This window comes from Melopsittacus undulatus, chromosome 3, assembly GCF_012275295.1.
Source record: "Melopsittacus undulatus isolate bMelUnd1 chromosome 3, bMelUnd1.mat.Z, whole genome shotgun sequence".
In the NCBI taxonomy this organism is placed as follows: domain Eukaryota; kingdom Metazoa; phylum Chordata; class Aves; order Psittaciformes; family Psittaculidae; genus Melopsittacus; species Melopsittacus undulatus.
This window is the reverse complement of record NC_047529.1, coordinates 43453388-43478625: the sequence shown is the minus strand read 5'-3', so window position 1 is coordinate 43478625 and position 25238 is coordinate 43453388. Positions and strand designations below refer to the sequence as shown.

At 36.9% G+C, this 25238-nt stretch overlaps 1 protein-coding gene across 2 annotated transcripts in view; it reads right to left on the bottom strand.

The window, feature by feature from the left end:
- Positions 1-25238, bottom strand: part of SMAP1 (small ArfGAP 1) — a 79467-nt gene that overhangs the window by 41002 nt on the left and 13227 nt on the right. For both annotated transcript variants that reach the window (XM_005153169.3, XM_005153170.3), the window contains exons 2-4: positions 14473-14606; positions 13691-13776; positions 9790-9865 (exon numbers count right to left, since the gene is read on the bottom strand). In XM_005153169.3, coding sequence (XP_005153226.1) covers positions 9790-9865; positions 13691-13776; positions 14473-14606 — 296 coding nt within the window. The remainder of the gene's footprint in view (positions 1-9789; positions 9866-13690; positions 13777-14472; positions 14607-25238) is intronic.

The window sequence follows — 25238 nt, the reverse complement described above, 5'->3', positions numbered from 1 at the left end:
CCTAAACAACCTCTAGGCTATTCTGTTGACTTCATTGCCACAACCGAGGTTAGACCACTCAAAGCCTGCATTAATGCCTTCCACATCCCGTTTGCACTGCAGACATACCATTAGCTATGGGGGATGTTTCATGTTAGATGAAACACCAAAAAGGAACAGTGGTTGACAAGAACTTGTGTGCTGCTGGCTTTTATTTCCAGTAAATCTTTATTCTTAAAACTGCTGCAGTGATAAATTGGCTCAGAGAACCTTTTCTGCCTGTAGTCAAAAGAGATTCATTAGCTTGCCAACAAATGGCAAATGAGAAAGCATCTGCTTACTGACCTCTTTCTGCATTCGTGGTCAGCAGTGGGAGTGCTGAGGTAATCCACGTACCAAACCACTCACCCATGACAGGTATATGCATCCAACTGTCCTAGAGTAAGTGCTGCACTCAGTCCTGGGGAAACTGCCTTTAATTAGTTGAAAGCCACAAATGCACTTTAAATATTTATAGCAGAGCCCTTATCATTCAGGACTGCCAAGCAAGGTTTTAATAATAATTTAAAAATTGTTTTTAAGGAGACTGAGATCACTGAAAAGCGGCACAATGTAATCCCACATCAAACTAATATACAGGCTTCTATTTAGTATTCATAAGCCTTTATTAAGGGTGATTTGTTTTTATAAACTTGATCAGAAGCATCAGTAAAGGAAGATTATTCCATCCTTGGATCCAAGACCAAGTATCTGAAAATACTGTCATTTAGAAGCAGACAACCCCTCTTTATTGTATGTGTGGAGGAATCTGGCTTGCAAAAATACACTATTTCACAGCAATAATTGCTGTTACCGCTTTTCTAATTTGTTCATTTTAATCCAATTATTATATTCCAGTGAAAACAAAGAGGAAAAAAGCTAAAGGATCAGTTTCTAGAAAAACTGGCCAAAACTGAACCAATTATGAAGTCTGAATTGCAGAAGGCAGGAAAGGTAGAAAATATCGTTGTTAATTTAGATCCAATGGCAAAAGATATTCCAGCGAGAAAGTATTAAGAGTAAGATTTGTCATCAAAGCCACTAAAGACAAGTGACCAAAACCTCCTGCACTTTTGGCCACATGTATAACACAATAAAATCTGAAAAGTAATTATCAGCCATCTTCCAGACTTCAAGTAAAGAAGCACACACTAATAGACTCTGATAATATATATTAACACTACACTCTGGAAAGCTGTTAAGATGTCCTTGATTATTGGCACTTTAAAGTACCAGACAAAACCAATGGCAACCCCTGCAACCAACCATACATGCTGCTAGAAAAAGAATAAATTTGACATGGTTGCGTGCATTAAAAACACACTGCAAACTGTCAACCAACATCTGAAGTTTAGTTTTCAACTTAAAAGTAGTTGGATCTTTTGATTAAACAAATTCAGAACTCCCTAAAGGAGGGAATGAAGGCAAGGAGCTGTTTCTTAAGTTTCCACATTTATACTCATATGTTCACAATATTTCAACTGCATTACAGAACAAAAGACTTGTAGTGATTTAATTTTTAGCAATCTCTTTTCCATTTTTTGTGCTTTAGGACTTCTTTTTAGAAAGCAAATAAAGTAAAAAATTCCCAAACATTTTGCATAATGAAAGTCAATACTGTCTTTAAAGTATCACATGCATTCAGTGCTGAGCAAGAAAATACATACAAGCACACTAGGACTGTGATTTCATTTTCACCTGTCTCTGTGAGAGACTGGTTCCTAGAAAACATGAGACAGGCAAAGAAAGAATCTGCAGGTTCCCGGTATTACAGTTACCTGCCCCTCTTGCCTGGCAGTGTGTCACCTGTCCCCATTTCCTCCATTAAAAACTTCTGTAGTATTTAAGTTATCACTTAGTAGTAGAACTAACCAAACACACACTATGGTAATAGTTCACATACAAGCATCAATACAACCAGTACTGGCCCAATGATTGATGTAGGCTGTGCATCAGACTAGACTACTGTTTCAAGTGAGAAAAAAACTAAGCTTAAAGAAAGCATTAAATGAAGCTATCAGAGAATGTAACATACAAAATCTCAATGATTTTACTTCAGTTGGTAGATATCAGTCACAGAAACACTGCTGGCTATTAAGGTCAATGTACTAAATAAAGTTCCCACCAACTTTTAGTTTTATAAAAAGTCCTGTTCTTGATGCACTGCATACTGTAATTTAGCCTTTTATTAAAAAGGATTCAAGTTAAAGCTTTAGAAAGCTATACTAAGCTTCAATTTAAATATGAAATTAGGGTCCTATCACTCAGAAGATTGAAGAGATTAAAAGATGAGTTATCAAACCACCTCAATATGTTCAGGAAATTAGCAGCTGAACCAAATACAAAGGTGCCCTCGAGTGGCCATTTTATGTGCACACAATATACAGGGAAATAACCCAAATGAAGAGGAGTACTCTGCACTAATTTGACAGGCTTTAAGTTCAGCTACTACATATGCTTTTCTTATTTCAGTAGACTTTTGACTTTATTACTGTACATTTCCAACAAATGTTAACAACACTAAAATTAATATTTTATTTTAAAGCAGCAGCAATTACAGACTATTAGCTGCATATAATATAAACACAACCAACAGATTGCCATTTTTTAAAAAGGCCTATTCTCAAAATAAATACTGAAAGAAGTATAAGAATACTAATGTACTATTAATAACACTTGTCTATGAATTTCTGTGGAAATTATTTAGGCTAACTAGCAAGGCTTTTCTTAAAGCTACTAAAAGATCTCTTCTATTCACTGCTGTAACCAATGTGCACCACAAATAAAAGGTGAGTGTCCCTCATTTCACAGAACACAGCAGTAGATGGCTTTTTAAAGAAGCCAGTACTGCTCTTGTGTCAATATTCTGCAAATGCTCACCAATCCTCCATCCCTTCAGAGTGCCCATATCTTGTGACAGGAATACAGCAACATCTGTACACAATGTAGCTGCAGTCCTGAATGTGTGCAGAATTACAGACATTCATAAAATTTACATCACACAGAGATGCAATTACTTGCTGTTCTAGGAAATACAGATCTACTGAACAGTATTAGACTCGAGTGCAACATTTTTCTAATTCTAACCAAAAGCACCCATACCTTTCCTTACCCACATTAGATTTATTATTTAGATGATTTAGCTTCTCCTTTAAATAACTACCTCTTGAAATACCATGGTTTAATTAAAGGCTGACACAGGATAAACAAAAAAGATGCTTTTAATCTCTTACTGGAAAGCCCTCCATTCCCCCTGTCCACCTTAACCAATGTTTTCTGTATCTGTTCCAAGGAAAACTGTCTTTAGTGAGAGCTTCCCAACACTTAAGCACAACACCTTTTTTTCTCCTAAATGGTTTGCCCTCCTGCAAGCAGGATCATTTACATTTTCAAGACCCATACTAAACTGGCAAATGCAGTCACTACAGATTTCAGCTTTGGCAGAAGTTCTGTTTACTTAGACATAGTAAATTGTAGCTAGGCAGTGTGAACTACTCAAATGATCGAGCTTATGGAAGTGAGGAAAGCAAGCTCCTGCACATGGGAATGCAGCCTAAATACTGAAAATCCACACCCAGGCTTCTCTAACTCATCCATTTAACTACTGCTGAACAAAGTCCCGCTCAGGGGCAGTCACTAGTGGTATACTCAGGCACTGATACTGGAGCAAACACTACTGAACTTCATTAATGACCCACAACTGAGACAAAGAACATCATCATCAAGTTTGCAGAAAACACAAAATAAGGAATGGTTGACACACTAGATCAGTGTGATGCCATTCAGAGCTCTGTTGGCAGGATGGGCCAACAGGAACCACAGGAAGTTCAAAGGGAAGTGGCAAGTCCTGCACCTGGGGAGGAATAACCCCATGCATCCATATAGGCTGGCATCAACTGGCTGGAAAGCAAATGTCCAGAAGAGGATCTGGAGGTCCTGGTGGAGCCGAGTATGAGCTAGAAATGTGGCTGGTTCTGGGCTCACAAGTACAAGAAAGACTTGGACAGACTGGAGCAAGTCTAGCAAAGGGACACTAAGATATTTAAAGGACTGGAACACCTTTCAGACAGTAAAAGACTCAGTGAGCTGAGACTGTTTAGCCTGCAGAAGAGAAAGCTAAGGATGGGGAGACAAGAAGTCTTATTGATGTGTATAAATATCTGGTGGCAGGGAGCAAAGACTGAGACACACTGCTGCCTGTGGTATCCACAAACAGGACCAAGCAGCACTGAACACAAATAGAAATACAGGAAATTCCAGTGAAATATAAGAATAACTCTATTTTTACCATGGGGGTCACTGATAACTGGAACAGGTTACCCAGGGAGGCTGTGGAGTCTCCATCCCTGGAAACACTCAAAACCCAACTGGACACAGCTCTAAGCAAACCTCTAGTTGACCCCACTTTGAGCTGGGAGAACTGGATGATCTCCAAGGCTTTCTTTCAGCACCCTGAACTCTTCTGTGATCCTATAATTCAACTCATTCTAACAGCATGATCTTGCAAAATAATTTATCCCACTTTCACTATTCCTGCCTTCAAGTCACAACTGATGCTTATTGATACCTATCACAACACTTCATTAGCATATTTAAAAAATACTTCATAGAATTTGATTCACAAACTCTTCATAGATGACTGAAAAACCCACCATGGCTCCTGCAGTATTGCGAGGGGTATCTGGTAACCTCTTTCCAAGCCAATGACTGAATGCTTCTGAACACTAACTACTACAAACTTACTGCTCATGTACCTTATCATACCCCACAATTTATCCATCTTAAGGGGCCCAAGTGTGGCAAATGTATTATGGATTTACTCTCCTTTAATTTTCTGGAAAATGTACCATCTCTAAATTTACATCACATTTTATCCAGTTGCCTAAGTTCATACTTGCATTATACACAATGTCTTAAGAAAGCATGGAAAATGTAGACCCATTATTCTTTTCCTTCAGTCAACTTAAGAGTTATATGAATCTTCTGCTCCATACATAATTCACACATTTCCTTAAATATAGAAACCTTGTTTACTATTCTCTAAACATTGTCAAAATGTGATAATATATTCCTACTTCATGTAGTAAAATAGACTGTGCCAGTTCATAATTTTGGAAACTAAGGTTTCTGGAATCTGCTTAAGTTGAGTCACTCTGAATAAAGTATTTTCCATATGCATTCTGAGAAGCAGTGCTCTTTCTTCTCCTATATATTTGTTTTTATTAAAGGCTGCAGAGATTGTGTGTGATAATACCTATATAGTTAATCTTTACCCACACTCAACACTTGTATGGTGAAAGGGTCATTGTATTAGATACAAAAACAGTTTAAGATTGTCTTTTTACAGTTATTTTAAGTCAAAGAGGAGAAGCCAAATCTTTTTTAAAAATCTGGAAAATGTGATTGCTTCAAAGTTGACTTCCTGAAACTGTGCACAACTTTAGGACATTTAAATTAGCAGTGTGTAGATACAGTCAAACAATTTGGATTGGGTACCAGAAACCCCTTAATTACAGTCCTGTGCCTCAAAAAAATCACCCTAACAGCTGCTTGCTACTCAACAGCGTATTTTAGACAGGTTCTATCAAAATACACATTACCCCTTAGCTTATTGGAAAACTGTGTGATCTTCTCTTTCAATGCTTGCTTCCTCTAAGCAGTAGTTTTGGGAGATTCTTACTAACTCCAAAACCAACAACAAGCAACATCTGCTGTTTCTCTTTGCCAATGCATCTAAGATCATGAGCCTCATTAACAACTGTGCCTCCACCTTATCAGTTGCATAGCTTTGATTACAAGTATTTGGGACTCAATACACAGATCAGTCAGGACAAACAGTCTATTTAGACATTATTTTCATAAAAATAAACATCCCAAAGTGCCTCTCCGACAAGCCTTACATTTGCTCCATTTATATTTACTGCAATAATTCTGAAAAAGTCCTTCAAGTCATTTATTAAATACACAAGTTGAAATTCTTAGGGAAAGATATCTGTCTAATCGCAAGCTGTGCTCTTCTAAGCCTGCTCCAGGAAACAGTGAACTAAAGGAAAATAAAGGGTTTAATGAGAGCCCAAAGCAAACAAAAGATTACTTAACTAAGACTGTTAGAGGACAAACTGCTTTGCATGCTTTACCCTTCAGTTCTAGGATTCTTGTGTATAAAAACCCTACGATGAATATAAAAGGATCTGCCTATGCTTGAAAGCGATAATCAGGTGCAGGTCTGAAGTGCAATGATATTCCTCAGCAGTTTCATGTCAGCACCCGCCTGAAGAGGAGTTTTAACATAGAAAATGATCTCACACCAGTTGACCTATAGTAACTGTGTACTTAACTACAGAAGTGATGCAAGGTCTCAGTTGCATTGTACAAACTTGCAGGGATAAATCAAGTCAAACAGCATAACATATTGCACAGTAAATTACTCATGTTACTGTATCATAGATATGCCATTTATAAAGATGCCCTAATTGTTACACTATTATGTGGAGTTTGTTTTATTGGATTCTGTACTGTACTTTGCATCATTCACATCTTATGTATGTCTAGAAATTGAGAAGGAGGTTTGGCAGAAAATTAATTCTAGGACAACAGTATAATGCTGAGGATATTTACAATAAGCTGACCTGCTGACACCTACTGCTGCTCTTAAATTGTTTATTCAAAGAGAACTAAAAAAAAAAACCCAAACAAAAAAAAACCCAAAACCATGTGTTATTCACAGAACAAATTCCCAAGTAACATCCTGTCAGCTTCAAGTATTTTTGCTTGTATTACTCGTTTTAAATTGAAGCATACACAAATAGCATAAACAAACCATGAAGTCCTGCATGTTTCAAAATTACATCATACCAGAGCAAAACAGGAAAGCAGCTGGACAGATCAAGAAACAGGTTTCTTAAGCAGTTGGTCTTCAGAAGTCTCAATAAGCACAGTCTCACCACAGTAGGACTATGAACTACTTCCTGAAAAAGAGGGTGCTGATTTTTTATACCAGTGTGATTTGTTAACACTGGGAGAGAATTATGATAGGCAGTGGGGCTTGAGAAATGCTACTTTTAACTCTCTCATGGGTTACACTGCTTAAACTGAATACACTTTGATGTAAATATCAGAAATACCATACAGTTATCTTCACAGTTTTAGTCGTAATATCACAACCCTACAACTCTAATAATTTACAGATAATTTCAACTCTTAAGTTTTTAAAAGAGCTGATATGTCTGAAGGTACTTTCACAGGGTACAAACACATCAGTTTGTCTCCCTGTGTCAGCTAATTTATTCAAAATTCTCTTCACATTGAGCAGAATAAAACTGCTACTTTAAAAACAGCTAAATGGAAAAAAAAATAGATGGCAATATTCCATTACTCTGCAAATGAAATGTTTCTTAAAATGTGTTGTTAGACATTTTTCTAAACCTTTTTCTTCTTGTTTTAGAAGATTATGAAGCGGTGAATATGTAACACTTAAAAAAAATCTTCCTATGATTACAAAAAGATTTCTGTTCCAAGAAAGATCTTAAAAAGTATTTTAAGAAGGCACACATAAAATCCATCCACATTAACATCTGTATTTCTTAAAATACCAGATTGATTTTAACTGTATTACTGTTAGCAAAAAATAATGACTACATAATTTCTGTTGATATTTTTTCCCAGGCTTCTCCCCCAACTTATTCTGAATTGAAGCTCCTGCTTTTTGTTTCACCTCAAGTACAAGTTGAAGTACATCTGAGATACAAAGGGACAGGCATAGCATGATCACTTTGATAAATTCCCAACCTACATCTCCCAACTTTAGGCAAACTACGAGAGCACTGTAGTTAGTCTAGCTGGGGTTACCATTTCTCCTACATTCCATAAGATTTTTTTCTCAAGGCTAAAGCCTATGATCATGATAAAAAATTAGGCCTAACTGATAGCGAATTTTTCCTAGTACCAAACAAAACAAACCCACAAAAAAAAATCTAACCACAGTAAAACAAACACGAGTGTAGAGTAACTTCCCCTCCTCCCTCTCAACAGTATTCAGGAGCAGAAAAGCAGCATAACAGGTGTGCAGAATGGAGGCCCAGCTTCTCCATTTCTTCCTCTTCCCTGTTAGTCCCAGGTGAATGATGATCATTGAATACCAGTCACAGCACTTCCCAGACATGTGAGCTGGGCTGGGGCCAGAGCCAAGGAGGGTAACCCAATACAACAGACTAAGGACTTCAGGCACTACACTAACTCAACTGATTTGGTATCATGTACCTTTAGGATTTTGCCAAAACCGATTTCAGATTGTCTACTTCAAACCATGTTTGGTAGCCTTGAAGAAATGCAGATTAATGTCAATATGTATGAATTATCTATTGCTAAATTATTTCATAATCAGATTCTATTTCTATCTTGGAGAGATTATGCCATTTACATCAGTCAGTGAATGAAAAGCCCAAGTAGGAAGAAATTAAATGGTGTTTCCTACTCAGCAGTAACATGCATCTCTTCAGCTTGTCTGGATTCTATCTTGGCTGCTATGACAGGTAAGCAATTCATGTTAGTCTACAATACAATAAAGCAAAATCCGATTACTCCCTCAAAGATATTAAGGCAGCAGCGGACTACTAGATTAGGCACCTAGGTTTTCAGTTTAGAAGGATCTTGGGACTCTTTTGAACTTTTTAAAGAAGTGTCATTTTAAGTAATTCTTCCTATTTACTACTTTAGGATAAAAGTAAAGAAGGGTAACTGACAGTGCAATTCAAACCACAACTGTATTTTATGTTGTATTTTACAAGTGAAGCAATTTTCTCTCTACTTCAACAATGTTTAATGAAATACACTTCTCTAGTTTCCAGGTGATTTTTTTTTCCTCCTAGAATGAAACTATCATTCAAAGATTCATTTTCTTGGGTGGGAAAGGCAGAATAAATCCCACTCTTTACAAATACCCAAGCACTGGTTTCCCTGACAAAGTTCACTGACTAGTAAGGTGCAGTAGTAACTTACATGTTAGGTCATAATTAAATACTGTAGGTATAGAGGAGTGCATGTTTATATATTTTTATTTATATAGTTGTATTTATTTATACTAAAACTAGACTGTATGGCCCAGAAACAGCAATGTCCAAAAAAAAAAAACCAACCAAAAAAACAACCAAACAAGGGTACAAAGAACAACTTCAGTAAATGTGGGCATTCTCAAAACTGCTTTGTCAGCAAAGCACACAAGAACTTACAGTAGTGAACAGACAACTACATGATTAAACAAACACCTGGTTTGCTGTACTGCCCATGTTTGCTATTTCAATGCATCTCACTGCATGCAACAGTTTGGAATTCAGCAGAGCACCAAGATCCTCAGAAGGAACCCAAAACACTGTAGGATTTCTCATCAAGGTATTAGAGAGAATGAGGGAAGACAAAGCCACCAGAAACAGTAATCCTGTCTTATCCCTGTCACATAGAAAAGATGCTCAGAAAGGACTCGCAATATACTGTCAAAGAACTACTCATCAGCAAAAGCGAAAAACACTATATAAAAAAAAAAACAGAAGCAAGCTATTTGTTGGATCATAACAATTTGCTGTTACAGATATAACAGATAATATGTTGACCTTACAGAAGCTAAGGATACCTTTCAAGAGACACAAAAGAAAACAGCACTGAATCAAAAAGGTTTTGACTGTGAACACATTTTAACATGTAATGTTTTCTGCATTTGTCTACTGTAGCTTTCAAAAAACAAAAGTGATGGAATTCTTGGTGAAACTGTTTACTTACATTGAAGGCATTAACTGCATTTTTATCGTAGTATTTCTTCTTTTCATACTTATCCCTGATGAAAAATTCCACCGCTCTGGAATTAGCTAGGTTAAGGAAAATATGTATCCAGATAAATAGTAACATTAACCTACAAAGCTGATGGGGTAGTCAAAGAATTGCACCAGATTCTTGCTCCTTCTCATTTTGTAGTTTTAAAATAACAGAGTAAATTGCTCTACACAATAACTGCTATTGCAGCATCAAAAAAAGCAGCTTTTCACTACAGAGAATTAATCAGTTTAATCTCTTAATGAAGCAATATGAGAAAGATACACTAGGATTAACTCAGTGTTCCACAGTTCGGATATTGTCACTTAGTATTTATAAGCTACAGGGCTGTAATACTCCAAATACTTAAACAAAGGTACTCATATACAATAATAAAAGTATAGTTTACTATCATAACTTGCAAAAAAAATACTTTCTTTGTATAAAAGGTGCAACATACATAAACCCATTCTCTGATTTGCATAAATTGTACCATGCTACAAAAGCTGGTCATAAACAGTTCTCTGAGATCACTAAATCCTCCACAAGAGTCTCCTACTACAAGAAGCATCTCTGTGGAAGGGAAAGAAAACTAAAACACTATTGTAAAAAACATATTGAAGCAAAGGTGGAAATAGCAGCAAGCATATTGATGCAGAAGACCAGATGTGACAGCTCAAACAGAAAAAGAACAAGTACTTTTTTTCCTCAGTTATTCTCTCAGCTTCATAAAGCAGCTCATCCAAAGCAATGTGGGTACCTTGGTAAAGCTGATTCTCTGGTATCTGTGAATAAATTTTAACTGACTAGTTGGGCAATGTGATTATCCATTTACAAATCAAAATTGCAACTGTGGAAGCTGATTCACTGCCTGCCATAGCAATTCTTCCTCAATGAATGGAAAGATACCTTAGCTCCATACTATCTCTCAAGATTAACACTGAGGTCACAGCAATCTATTCCTTTAGTCTGTATTGTCAACAACCATATTCAGTTTCAAACTGAACGTGTCACCTGAAGATACTTCCTAAAAGTTGCAGAAACCAAAACATTATTTTCTACTCTTTTTCAAATATATCTACATTCTAAAGGGCATCTGTAGTGCTTTGAATGCACAACTGTCTTAACACTAACATTGCACTATTCTTTACGCATAACAAAGAACTGTCACTTTGCCCCCCAAAAGTCAAAGCATATTAAATTACAGATGAACGGGAGTTGTATAAGATGTTACTTCCACAACCTTGCAAATACAGTTAAGACTAAACAGGATTCCCCCAGAAAGTGCATTTCCAACTTGTAGCACAAATTACTGCATTATATAATCTAAGTGGGGAAGGAGACAGAGAAAGGCTATTTGATTTTTTCCGTGCTTTTGTAACTGAATAGCTGTATTAATTTATAATTAATTTAGAAGTAAACAGAAAAGAGTCAAAACTTGATTGTTATAAAATACCTTAGAACAACCTATCCTTTGTATACAGTCTTAGTTATTTGCCGAAATTAACATTTTCAGATGGCACATTTATACTAAGTGTTGTAAGTTTTGGCTGCCCAGATTTTGGTGTTAGGTATTTTAGTTCTTTTGCATAAATATTTCCCTATTTTTAGCAGTTTCCCAGGATGCTCACCTAGTATTTCAGTCCTTAGAAAGTTTTAATTTGAAAATTATTTCAGAGGACCATAAGCACTTAAATTTGATACAGTTTAATTTCTTGGGATGCTATTAAACTGGGGTATTATTAATTTGGAACTTCAATATGTTTGACTTTTTGGAGCATGTCTGTATTTGTTTAGATCGCTAACCTACTGTGCTCTTGTTAACAAAAGAATTTAAAGCAACATTTACAGTTGCCAAAACTGTTTTAAGAAGTGAGTAAAATGAAGAGACAAATTGATTCACTCTACTCTTGTGAAAAAAAAAACCACTTTCAAACAGGAAGCTAAAGCTGTCATACAAAAAACTCATCAAAATGGTCCTCAAAATCAGCTTCTATACCAGAGCATCCCTGCCAAGTACAATGGAAGCATAAAAATAAACCAGTGGCCAGAAAGGTCAGTCTTGTGACTAAACGGCAGAACTGATGGGGGATCTTTAGTGGGAGATTTTGGGAGGATTCCACATATACATTTTTCCTGTGCCTCCATTCTACTACCTAAAAAATAAAAATTCTAGTGTTACAATTAAATATCATATAGGAAAACATATATGAAAGTGGTCATTACATGCAGAGTTTCCATAACATGGTCAAAAGATTGTTCAGAATATTGAGAATATTCATAACCAGAATACTGATTAGACACAATGCTGATTTTGTAGGGATACAAAGGGCACAGAGGAAAGGCAAAAAACAGTTTATCACAAATGCAAAGTAGGTAAGTAGCTGACAAAGTTATGGGGAAGCTGAGAAATCTAACAGAAAATGCTGGCATCCTCCCTCCTGGCCCTGTAATTTAACAAAGAAAATGCACACAATGAAATATATTCAGTTGACCAAGTCCACCTCTTAGAAACTGTCAGCTCTTCAAAAAGATATTTATTTCAAGGTATACAGTATCAACAAGAGAATGATCTTGAGAATCTAAAAGTGAGACTTGTGGTCTGATCTGACAAGAAAAGCTTAGAGCAAAGCATTATTGCTTCTCCTGCAATAGCACCAGTGAATTTAAGTTAGCTGCAGCAAGAACAAAACATACATCTTCAAGATCCACTTCTGAGTAAATTTTAGTCAAGTAAAAGTATTTCAATCTTATGGCTGAAATAGAGTCCTAGAATATTACAGCTGGAACACTACAGTGCTATCTGCTTCCAGTTACTTTTTTCTTATACATATGTACATCTAATTTTAAAGCTACCGGAACATGAAAATACGTATCTGTTTTGCTCAAGTGCATTTTATAATGAGGAACCTAACTCATCAAAAAATAAATCTTCTGCACACAGAATATCACACATAGTATCTAACAAACAGAAGAATCAAAATCAGTTTGGGATACTGAAAGAGGAAATTCAGATCCAGTTATGACTAAGTCCATTTACCAGCCTCCACAGATTGTATCATCATCAGGCCAAGAGAACTGGGGATAGATTCAGCTCACTTAACAGTAGCTGTTTAGAATCTCATTATAGAGTTCCATTAAGACTAGATGAAGCAAATCCTACCTGCAGAGTAATTTTCACTAAGTCAGAAGTAAATACAAATCTAAATTAATGCCATTATACGTTATTCTAACAACTCGGTACATTTGGAAAACATTTTTTGAGGAAAGATACTTCTTGGTGGTTGACAATTTTTCCTCCAACCTTCCCCTTCCAGTTATATGGTGATAACCACATACCAACACAAGTGGTGGCTCTCAGAGAGGTTTGGTTTATTTAGATATTCCCATCTGTGCTTGCAGAGTTCACAGAATTGTATATATTTCAACTCCAAAAAGTCAGATTACTTTACGTAGATGAAGAAATCCATACTTCACTTGAGTAAGATCCAATGGCTTATTTTATTTTACCATTCAGCTCATTATTTCCTGTTCAAATACTTCTAACTTCAGCTGGCAGTTACTCAAGACAAAGACAGAATATTCAAGAACTCTCCAGTATCACTCTAACTTCCTACATACAAGAAATTTATGAAGTCACCTTTTCTGAAGGCAAAAATAAATGGGGCTTGCCAAATCTCATTACAAAGTAGATTTGCTATAACTGAAGTAATTTAAACCTTTTCTGAACTGTTCCCAAATTCCACTGTCATTTTTTATACAACAATATCAATGAAATAAATAAGGTGAGTTGCCAAATGCAGCAGTCCCTTATAACATTTAAATTGCATTAAAAGTTCTCTCAATGTGAAAGCTAAATCAAAAAGGATACTGATCTGTTTGAGGTCTTCGGAAGTTCTCTGGTAGATTAGCTTCATAGAGTAGTCTTGCTTTAGTATTTCCCATTTCTTGCATGCACTAAGGAAAAGTGGAAAGAAACAGTTAGTCCAGGTCCACTAATACTTTAAATCCTGAAATAGCCAGAATGCTATTGGTGTGCTTAAATAACACTGCAAGTTTTTAACTTGGAGACCTCTCTGCTGCCTTATGTCCTGGGAGATGCTCCCACTGCACAGGAGGGTTGCCTGCCGATACTTGCTGGACAAAAGTTAACAACACAGATGCTGTTTAACAGTGTAAACTAACTTATACAGTGAAAGATAAGCTTTCATATCTCAGGGTGCTCCTCAGACCAGGAGGAAAAGGAATAAAAAAAATTGTCTTGCAACAGAAAAATGCTTCAGACTGGAACATATCTGGAAAAGTCAGTACTTGGAACACCAAAAAGAATGTAATTCAAGAAACACATAGATGTGTGAATGCTACCTTATTGTGCTCTCCTCAAAAGGCTTACAACACACTTTCTACAGATACAACGAGGAACCATCTTTCAGAGTCCCAGTGACAAGGGACTTCTGGATCTAAAATGATCCAGAATAGATAACCAGTTTCTGAAGTGAGTTTTCAGAACTTAAACTCATTACAGCAGAAATATAACACATTCAGAACTACTTTGTAAAACATTTAAGCTGAAACATCATGATAAATTCAAATCCTTTCCAAAGGAGCCCTGGCATTCCATCCAAATTGAAAATATATTTTAAGGTATTTTACCTGTATTTGCTCTGGTGTCCATTGGTCCAAGTTGACAGACTTGACCCTTGATATATGGACCCCAAGATTTCGATGTATTCCAGCACATCTGATGCAAATAAAAACACCGGTGTTCCAAGACGCCCATCTTGGACCTAAAGTGAATGGGGAAATAAATTAGTTATTTTCAAAATTGCACATCCTGTGAAGATGTTATCTGACATAATTCTATACTGACAACAGGAACAAACACGCCTGAATAAGACTCAACTGTTTCTCTGGGATTTCTATTACTTCTAACAACCTCCGCTGTCAGCAGTTTTATTTATGGCTTTCTGCTTCTAAGTGATGTCACATAATGTTTGAGTTAGGTTACAATCTGCCTCCCCCCAACAAAGAAAACCCTGAAAAAAGGCAAAATTTAAAAAGTTGTCTTACAAGTAGCAACAAGATTTTGTTAACATCTTGAATAATTCTTAGGGCTGTGCATTAGGTGCAAGCATCAGCAGAAATCAGCAGAAGCTGCCCCTATTTCTTCAATTAAAAGCTCCCCAAGACATGCATCTTTAACTTGGAATTAAATGCAGGGCAATCTTACGTTAATGCGACAAATCCTTTAAAACCTCATACAGCACAGACTTTACAACAGCAGCATGCTCTTAGGGAATGATCTACAAAACCAGCCAATGAAAATATCCAAAGAATGGTGGAAAACTGAATACATTCAGTTGATTCCTATAGTATGAGTTGCCATTCACAGCCCAATAGAGTTTCCTCAAAGAGCGTCACCACTGTTTCTCAGCTGTGTTGGCACGCTGAAACAGACCTACAGTACACTGGCCTGAACTCCCAGTGAAACTTGGGATGTTTGACTTGAATTCACTACACAGTCTCAAACTAAACACATGTATATCATTTTATTGAGCTCTGCACACCACTATTATAGGCACTGCTTTAATGTCCATCTAGTTCTGAGTTCTAAGAAGTTCAGAGATCAAATAATTAACAATTCAAAAGGAAGAAAATACTTTGAGGAGCTGGAAAATATTTCAAGCAAGTATTTTCTGCCTTTACACAACTGATGCACACATAGACTGCTCAGGCAAATGCAGCAGCTGCATTCCAATATATCATTCAAACACTGTCCTGGGGCATAGAAAAGAATTTCATGCCTAGATCTCCTGATCTTTAGCTTAGAACTGTGTTGGCAAGAAGACTTGCAGACTGAGACAGCAACAGCTTTAATAAGGGAATCACACACTGCAGACAAGGCAGGGGGAGAAGGATTTATTTATTACTTCTCATCAGCAGACAGGTGCCCAGCCACTTCCTAGAAAGATGGGCTTCCACACATGCAACACTTGCTTTGGAAGACCATAGCCAAGAATGTCCTTTCTTCTTTCTCCCTTCCTTGAGCATTTATTGCTAAGCACATCATCACACGGTACAGAATAGTCAATTAGAGTCAGCAACTGTCCCAGCTGTATCTCCTCCCAGGTTCTTGCTCAGCCACCCTTAGCATACTCATCTGTGGTGTGGCAGAACATAGTGTGCACACACTGTTCAGCAAATGCCAAACAAGGAAGTGACATAACTCCTTTCAGCTAGACTTCTTTTTTGAATTAGTTCTCAAAAATCCTAAAACACATTCACAGCCCAACAGACTTGTTGCAAGAAGCTCTCTAGTGTCTAGTGTCCCCTGCTTGACCTTCAAGACCAAATGATAAGGATGACTGTTTTTAGAGTAAGTGCTCCATTTCAGGAGTCGAGGGATCTAACAGTTGCTCACCAAAACTAACACAATTTCCCACAGAGCAGTTTTAACACAGAAGTGCCATTTGTAAGGTAAGAACAATCAAACTGTCTGCGATGTGTGTCTTATATAGTTCAACAACTAGCAGCCTGTTGACCTGTCTTTTTATTTTCCCCTGTAAAATACACACATGCAATACTCACCCTGTCCTTACAATGTGGATCTGTATTACAAGAAGATCCCACTTAAATTTAAACTACTTTATGCTTCGGTGCTCCAGGATAGAGGTTTTCATGCCATTTGCCTCTAAATCTGATTCAGATACAGTTACACACCAGCAGACAACACACCTCAACTTCTGCAATTGCTTCATGTAGCCATGACATTTTAGAAACAAAAAGGTTAGGCACTGTCTTATGTGCCCAGCAGCTTATCCAGCTTTTCTCTAAAACTATAACCCAGGGATGTGCCTTCAAAAGAAGGAAGGCAGTTTTGATCAGGTTACTTATAAGGACAAGAGGTGTTCATCTGTAGTGTCTATATGACGTCTGTATTTTTATCCTATAGGGTAAAGAGCTTTAACACAAAGCTTTTCACCACAAGAGATTGTACAACTACATATCACACGAGTTTCCTATTCTTCAGGTTCTTCCTCAACTATAATATCCTAGATTGGCAAGTTCTATAGTTATGTAAAGACAAACCGGAATGAGGGTTTGACATGACTGAAGTCTATCTTAATAAATGATCAGGGAGATCATTACCTTTCCAGTTTAACATTAACTTCAAATTTTGTTAATAAAAAGAAAGATCATAACACAACTCATGAATTAGCTAGTTTTCTCCTGGAATGGAACAATTTTGTATTTCTTAGAAGCTCAGATTTTTTAAATTTGTACTTTTTTATGAAACTTAGGGAAATCAAATATATTTAAGCAATAAAGTAGCAAATTTAACTGTGAAATAACAGACAAACCTGAGGCCAGACAAAAATATTCACATGTAATCTCCAAGTTTCAGACTAATGACAATATGCAATATTAAACACTTCAAATGAAAAATGTTTTCATTACTACAAATCAATTACATCCATAGTTTAAGTAGCAGGCAAAAGAAGTTAAGAAATAATGTTTTCTGTGTGGGCAAACCAGCTCGGCTTGACATAACCAGTCAACTAAAGCTGTAAACCTTCCTGAGTGAGAAATGTTCAACAGTAATTTAGATTGATTAGATAACTGTAATTTGTTTATCTCTATTTTGTATGAAGCCACGATCCTTATTTATTTCAGGAAGTATTTTCCACTTAAAATACTCACAGATTTCTTCTCTTCATGCCCTTAAAGACATGCATAATTTTCTTCAGCAAAATTTACAAAAGTAGCCTAGTGTATCTGTCTTTATTCTACTAGACAGTTAAGATGAGATTTGGCTTCACAAAGGAAGACTGAACACCAAGAATCCTGGTGACAACTATTTTTATACTACTTAGAACACCTTTCCACATCAGTAGTGATGCTGTCTTACCTATAAAGAACTGCATTATACAATGAAACTCCAATCAGCCAGTATTATAATGAAATACTGTTTGACATCAGTTTTAATACAATTGCAATGTTATTTTTTTGAAAGCCGTTTGAATACAAGGTTTTTCCTAAGAGAACAGATCTGCACTTCAGCAGCTTGCTGCACCAGAATCAGGGCACCCATTGGATATAAAAATACACTGAGAGTAATTTTTTCAGTCATTTAAGAAACAGACAGCCACTTGAAAACATTTTCAGTATCTTTCATCCTCAAGGCAAAAAGACGTAAGACTGAAAATGACAGTTTATACTAGACTATGTGCTAAGATACTGTGAAGTCCCTGAAACACTGCCTGTTGAACCAAGAAGAAAGCTTCAGCAATCCTAAACAGATTACTGCTTTCAAGATGAGAATCTTTTTTTTCCTTCAACCTAAACTTTATTTTCTATATGTGTCTACTCATTAGACTTAGATTTCCTTTTCAGCTCCTAATAGGCAGTTAGGTAAGGTCAGCTGTGAAGGTGTGTACACTTCTCCAGAGGAATTACCAAAACAAGATTTTGAATGCATTGGGTCATTTTGGTGAAGATTTGACAACCTTCCTTAGGATGGCCTGGCATTAACAATTTAAGTAACCCTTAAAATAACTAATACCAAATAAAGATCCTGTCCTGGGTTAAACCACGACAGATCCTCAAGGCTTACTGTAAGTTTTTACTCTGACTGGCAGCTGTAATTCAGTTAGCTTCATAAAAACTGGCGATTAAGTTTTGCTTCGAAGTTTAAACAAGAGTACAAATGCAAACTTCCTGTAAGAGCTAAACAGAAAGATGGGTTTGAGCTGTCACATGGATTCACACAAATTAATTTAGAGTCTTTAGGCTATAATTTAGGCTATTACATGTTAAATGGAGAATACCAAGCAACATTTCCTGCTGTACTGGTCCTGGCTGGAAGTAACACAGCTCCTAGGAGTCCATATGGAGCTGTGCTTTGGATTTGTGACTAAAACAGTGCCAGTAACACTAATGCTTTGGCTGCAGCTGAACCATGCTTCCACAGCAGCAAGGCTTTCTTTCTCACCCCCACTCCTTAGGTAGGGGGTGCCTAGTGACCATAGGGACACTCCAAACCATTAGACATCTGATTGCTGATGGGAAGTACTGATGGAAATTCTCCTTTTGCTTCACTTGAGTGAGCATCTTTTGCTTTGCTTAAGCTGTCATGATCTCAAGCCATAAGTCCTTCTTCTTTCCTTCTGCTTTTTCATCATTCCACAGGAGAGGGGGAGCACGTAAGAAGTGGGATGAGTCTTCAGCTGCTTTACAGGGTCCACACCAGCTACTACATTAGTCTGTGTTCCGGAATTGTGTATCGAATTTCTAACAAAAACTAGGATTCAGTTAGATGCAGAGAAGCAGCACTAATTTATGACATATTTTGAGTATTTAAGGAGTCCTTCATTAGAGACCATCTAGACTCTTAAGAGTGAAGGACATACATAGCCACCAGGCAACATTTCCTGGTATGCTTAAAGGTTTTAGAATTGCTAAATAACTTGCGAATTAAGAAGCAACCGAAGAGAATTTTTTCCAGGTGCAGTAGACTTCCATGCCAGCATTGTTATTGTACAGAACCAACACCCTCATGACTTGCAGAAATATCTATAGTTACTAAAAAACTGAGAACACTTCAAACACTGGCTTCAGCTGTTGAAAGCTTAAGCAATAAGGAGTTTGAAAGTGATTTACATAATTTTAGATACAAGTCTCCATATAAGTCTATTTCAAGACATTTTTTAAATTGCTGAAAAAGTTATCCATTTTCACAAGGCATCCTTTTATTCTAAAATGCGCTTTAAAGTGTGAATTTGGAGGAAAAGGCACTGGTTTTATGTATTCTGCATGAGGTAAAAGCTTTTCTCCCAGCATATTTCAAATTTTTTTTCATACTTTCTCATCTTCAGGATACCTATTTTTGAGATTTTTATAAGATTATTTCCCCTCTGTATTATTTAAACTGCACTAGTACCTTGCTCATGTTGAATATGTGTGCATATACTCCCATATAACCCTTTATTCACTATCCCAGTAACTCAGCCACTTAGGACCATATGTTCTACTCTATTATATTATAAAACTGACTGAGGAAGCTGCAATCAACATTCACAGCACTGCTGACACATGCTGCTAATGTAATTATAGCGGATACAACCAACTTTTTGAGGGTACATCTGATACAGATCTTTAGGCAAGAATAGTAACAGGAAAGGTCATGCGAAAGCTGGTGCATTTCCAAGGAAAAGGTAAAACAAAGCATAATATTGTACCAGGTACAAGATAAGGCTTACATGATACTGCTCATTTAAAATGTTAAGGAAAAAGTACTTTTATCTGCCTTACAAAAATATGGAACCCTCATAAACCTCTGTAACTGTATGTGAAACCAAGTGGTCAATACAGCGTGAAACATTGTTTTAGCTCTCTATTTGATTAGTTTGTATAAAAATCTTTTTAACTGCTTTAAACATGTCAGTCACCACTCTGTCCTCTACTGAGATTCTACCTGCAGTAAGCAATTAGTGAGAAAGCTTATACACTACCTAACAAAACTGGGCAGGAGTAGGACTAACCATAACACAAGTTTAAAAACAAACAGATAGCAGGGACCAGAACTAACTAAAAACACACAAAAGGAAACAAAAGTACAGGGATATGACAGACATGGCTAATGTCCACGAAGGAACAAGAGTGAGATTACTCCATGTATGACTATAAAGTATAAGAATGATGATGGTTGCCTCCCTTAACACAATATTTCAGTTTGTTCTCTCCATCAGTCCACTACCACCCATTCAGCTTACTGAAACTCCAGGTTAACACTGAAACACTTCTGCTGCAGCACAGGTGCTGCCCACTCTTACTAAGCAGAACTGGGGTAAAAAGAGCAAGCACACAGCCTTTCAATTTTATATTTGCTGTCAAAGGTAAAGGTGACTGCCTTACATCACAAACTACTCTGAACCCTTTACACTATGTGCGTAAGACCAGTTTGCCAGGAGACTTAAAAGTTAGAGACAAAGTTTTAAATGAAGAGCACTTGCCAAAGACTAAGTTTAAATAAGGTGTGTATTACAGGGGCATAAAAAACAAAGCTAGTTTTCACTCTACATTCTTGCAGTTACCAATTAGCAATTCTACAAGGAAGGCAAGCAAGTATTACATACAACACCACTAACAGCTTTGCATCTCAACAGTCTGCAACAAACTTATCTTGGGCCAACATCTTCAAAGGTTTCTTACAGACTACAATTCTTCCTTTCACTCAAATGCACCCTGCCTGTCCTTTGACCATAAAGCACAGTGAAGTTATTTCAATTCTCTTGTTTCTCCAAATTCTTCTGCTGGTTGAAAGACTTTGTCAAATAACTGGCTCCATCTTGTGGAATAGAGAATTAACTGCAAGAATATCTAGCCAGTCTCGGCCTGGATGCTAGCCAGCTCCTAAAAAACTATCCGCTTTTCGGCCAAAGACTTAAAAGAAAGCCTCAGCACTTGTATCAGTACAAGCACACCCGCGCAGTGATTGCTCTCTCTGCACTAATTCCCCAAACAATTCATACTGCACAAGTGCTGTTCTACTCAAGATTTCAGCTAGGTTAACAATGAATATTTTCCTGGAAAATCCATGATTTCTTCAAGCTGAGATACAGATGAAGATTGCAAACATAAGACAAGCACTCTTACATATCAGATATAGAGAAATGAAGGAAAACTAATAAGCAGCAACTGTATATTATGTAATCCAATACAAGAAGAGCCAAGTGACACAAACAGTTCCTCCTCCAGTGGCTACCCAGTAAAGAGCAAAGGAAAATGGCAGAATTGTAGTGATCCTTTTGAATTTCTCCCCTCAAAATATAATATAATACAGACAGGAATTAAGTCAAGGTGATACTAAAATGCTTAAAACCAATACATTTACTATAATCCATTTTCAGTTTAAACCTGCTGCTTCAAGGATGATCTCTTACTAAATTCATTGGAAGCTGCTTAGTTTTCCCGGAAAAAGGTAGAATCATATTCACCCTCTTCAAGCATTTTTGAATCACGGACTCTCAGAGGAGGAAAAAAAAAGGGGGAGAGGGGGCAGAGACAGGGAAAAAGCCAACAGCACACCCAGCTCAACCCCACAAAAAGCTTAACTGCAACGTTAATCATGTCCACTGAATCAAGATTTGTGAACTAAAGAACAAATCTTCAAAAGAATAGAATATCTTGCATAAATATGCTGAAAGCAAAGGAAACAGTGCAAGAACCATAGTACAAGAATCTCTTTTCTCAAATAAAATGTTTTTCAAGGTCCTTGAAACTTCTGTCTTTTCAGACTACCAATACCAGACTACTTACCCATCACTTGATTCACAGAATTAGTTTCTGATTAAGCAGAAAAAAATAGCATGAAGCACGTTCATGTGTCACATCTCTTCCTTACATTAAGCTTGATTTCTTCTTCTTTAAAGTAGAAGAGGCTTTGCTGCTCTACTTCCATACCAAAAGATTAGGAAAACCATGTAAGCACAGCCTTTATGTGTTTCTCAGATGTCAAAGTATGCAGCAAAATACTGTTTTATATAAACAAAAGCAATAAAAGGGTGTAGCTCAAACATAGCTCTAGTTTTTAGAGATCTCTTATAGCAGGCTTAGTAAGCCTGTGTTTTGATAGTCAACACCAGAGCTTAAAACTGCCACATTAAAAAAAAAAAAAGGGGGGGAAGAGGAAAAATCAAACAAGAGAGGCTGATTTTATTTAGAATCACTAAAACTCAACAGCCTAAAGTTGCACTGCAGGCAGACAATTCAAGCATCCAAACACACTGTTCCAGAGCCCTGCTTGGTAACAGTGCGATTCAAGGTGTATTGCAAGAACAGTGGGAAGACAAGCCTTCAAAGCATCAGTTGCCTGTTTTTAGCCAGTGTCTGGTAAGTGGCATGGATTTTCAGGGACAGAACACCTCCATGTTTTGTCCTTTCTATCCAGGTAACCACTTTTCATGAAAGTCATCAACTAATTCATGAAGTTCAGTCCTATTTATAACTCTGAAGAGGCTGTGTAGAAGTACTCTGAGTTTTAGAGGTGGGCCAGGTTGTGAAGGCGAAGTTTCCTTCAGAAACTCCTATCAACCAGTTTCACTTATTGCTTCAGCTCATGGTTCCATTTGCTTCAACAGTATCAACAGTTGTAAAAGTGTTTAAATAAATAAAGACAGTATCTCTATTTCAAAGGCTGTATAAAGCCTTAACTAGGAAAGGAGTAGAGCAAAGTGAGTATTCTTTCATTTTTACGTTTAAGCCACAAAATGAAGTGGCTGGCTTGACAAATATTTTCCAGAATCTAAGTAGCTAAGTCATGTAACATCCTAAACAAAAGGCTTTATACAAGAAACTAAGTTAGGAATATGAAATGAAAAAAAAAAACCCCAAAAAAAAACAAACAGCATAGGACTGGCTAGTTATAGATACTGGAGATACCCAGAGAACATCAGTTTATTCTTGAGATGAACAGCCTTTTTCTTTTCCAATAGTCATTTGGCACAAGCAACCCTGTAAGGTGACAAAGTGAAAGAACCGAAGATTTTTTGTCTATGAACAAACAACCAGTTATTAAAAAAATCTGAGTTTTGACTGAATAAGACTGTGAGAAGAAATTTGTTTTTCAAAAACAGAAATAAATTTACCAAACATTAGGTGATGATAATAAAATGCAAATGCTAATTTGTTAAATAAATACAGTATTTGTTCGCTGTATTTTGAGTTCATTGTGACATTATATACATACATAGTTGATCACTCTTTGTATAAAGTAAGAGAAAAAGGAGATCACAAATAGCTTTCAGGGATTTGTTCCCCAAAACATCACCAAGGCCTCTTCCATTTTATTTCTAAGATGACAGGATTTAAACAGAGTATCTTCCTCAATTAAAAAAAAAAAATTGTAATGCAAATGAGTTTTTTTTCAGTGTTTTGTACTGAAGCTTCTTTTAAAACGATTTTCCCAAGCTTGTATTCCTGATTCGGAAGTATTTCACGTGGCAGATTTCCCCAACCAGCCTAACACTGCCTAGGCAAGCACCACCATAACCAGCTACTAAACCATCAGAGAGCAGCTCCTGACCCTTGACTGGCAACCATGACTGCCACGCTCATGCTTGGTTACTGTGCATGTATATGTAGAGTACATTGGACATGGCCACAGCACTCCTACTTGGCCTTGGGATATCGGCTTGCTACAGCACACCCTTCAGAAAGTAAAGCCACTGCCCAAAGAATCAGAAATAACAGAGATGCCAACCCTGGCACATTCAACAAGCCAACAGCTTCAATTTGGCTAAGGAACAGCACTCTAATTTTATTCTGCCTCTTCATTTGTAAAGAGAAAGACTGCTTGTGTCAGAGTTCAGGCTTCAAGAAGGTGTGTGAGCTGTCGTTTCCTGTCAGCAGCATTTGGTACTTACTAAAAAAAAGACAAGATTACATAGGCATGTTAAAATATTAGTAGGAAGTTTCTGGAACTGGTCTTGACTGCAGTTTTTCCCTTGTCAGCAAGAAACTGCTAAAAGGCCTGCTGCTTTAAATGTACAATTTATAGTCCTTTTATATGCAGAAATAAAAAGAAAATTGGAGAACAATGAGCTCTTACAAAATGCTTTCATAATCTGATAGCTGAGCATCAACTAAAAGCACCAGTGCTAAGAAAAAGGTGTAAATCTACACTACTTTGTTGGGAAGTAGCAAGAGCCCCCCCTGCATAGCCAGGCAAAGGGTAAAGGCTATGTAAGCATCTGCTAAAAAAACAAAACAAACAAAAAAACAAACCAAACAAACAAAAACCAAAAACAAAAGCAAACACCCCCTATCTTCAGCCAGCAATTTAAGTTCTTCCTTTAATGATGACAAAAAAACCCTCAGAAATACGATTTGCTTACAATATAGGCTTATAATACAACCTATCTGCCATTAAGAAAAAAAAAAAAAGGTTACCTTTCTCTACCAGAGAAGCTATCTGGTAATTGAATTAATCAGCTTCCCTTTACCATTTGTACTCAAATATAACTACAGAGACTCTCCAGTAAACACTTCTCAAACTAAACACTCATCAAATTATACAACTGCTGTGTAGCCCTCCGTGACTCTGGACAAGGTCTCCCTTTTACATTCTGTGTTACAAAGCCAGTAAACACACCTGCATGATCTCTCACACATAAACTTATGTTTGAAAAAGATGCAGAAAGAAGCCAGAGATCCAAGTCTTTAGACAAGAGGTACCAAATTTCAGGCTCTGGACTGCAGAAGTACACTAAACCCATCTGTAAAGACTGTCCAGTTAGCTTCCTGTATCAATCTTCTCCTGCTGTACTAGTCTGTGTTGGGATGAAGTTTATTTCCTTCACAGCAGCCCATATGGCACTGCATTTTGGATCTGTGACCAAGATAGTGTTGGTAATACATCA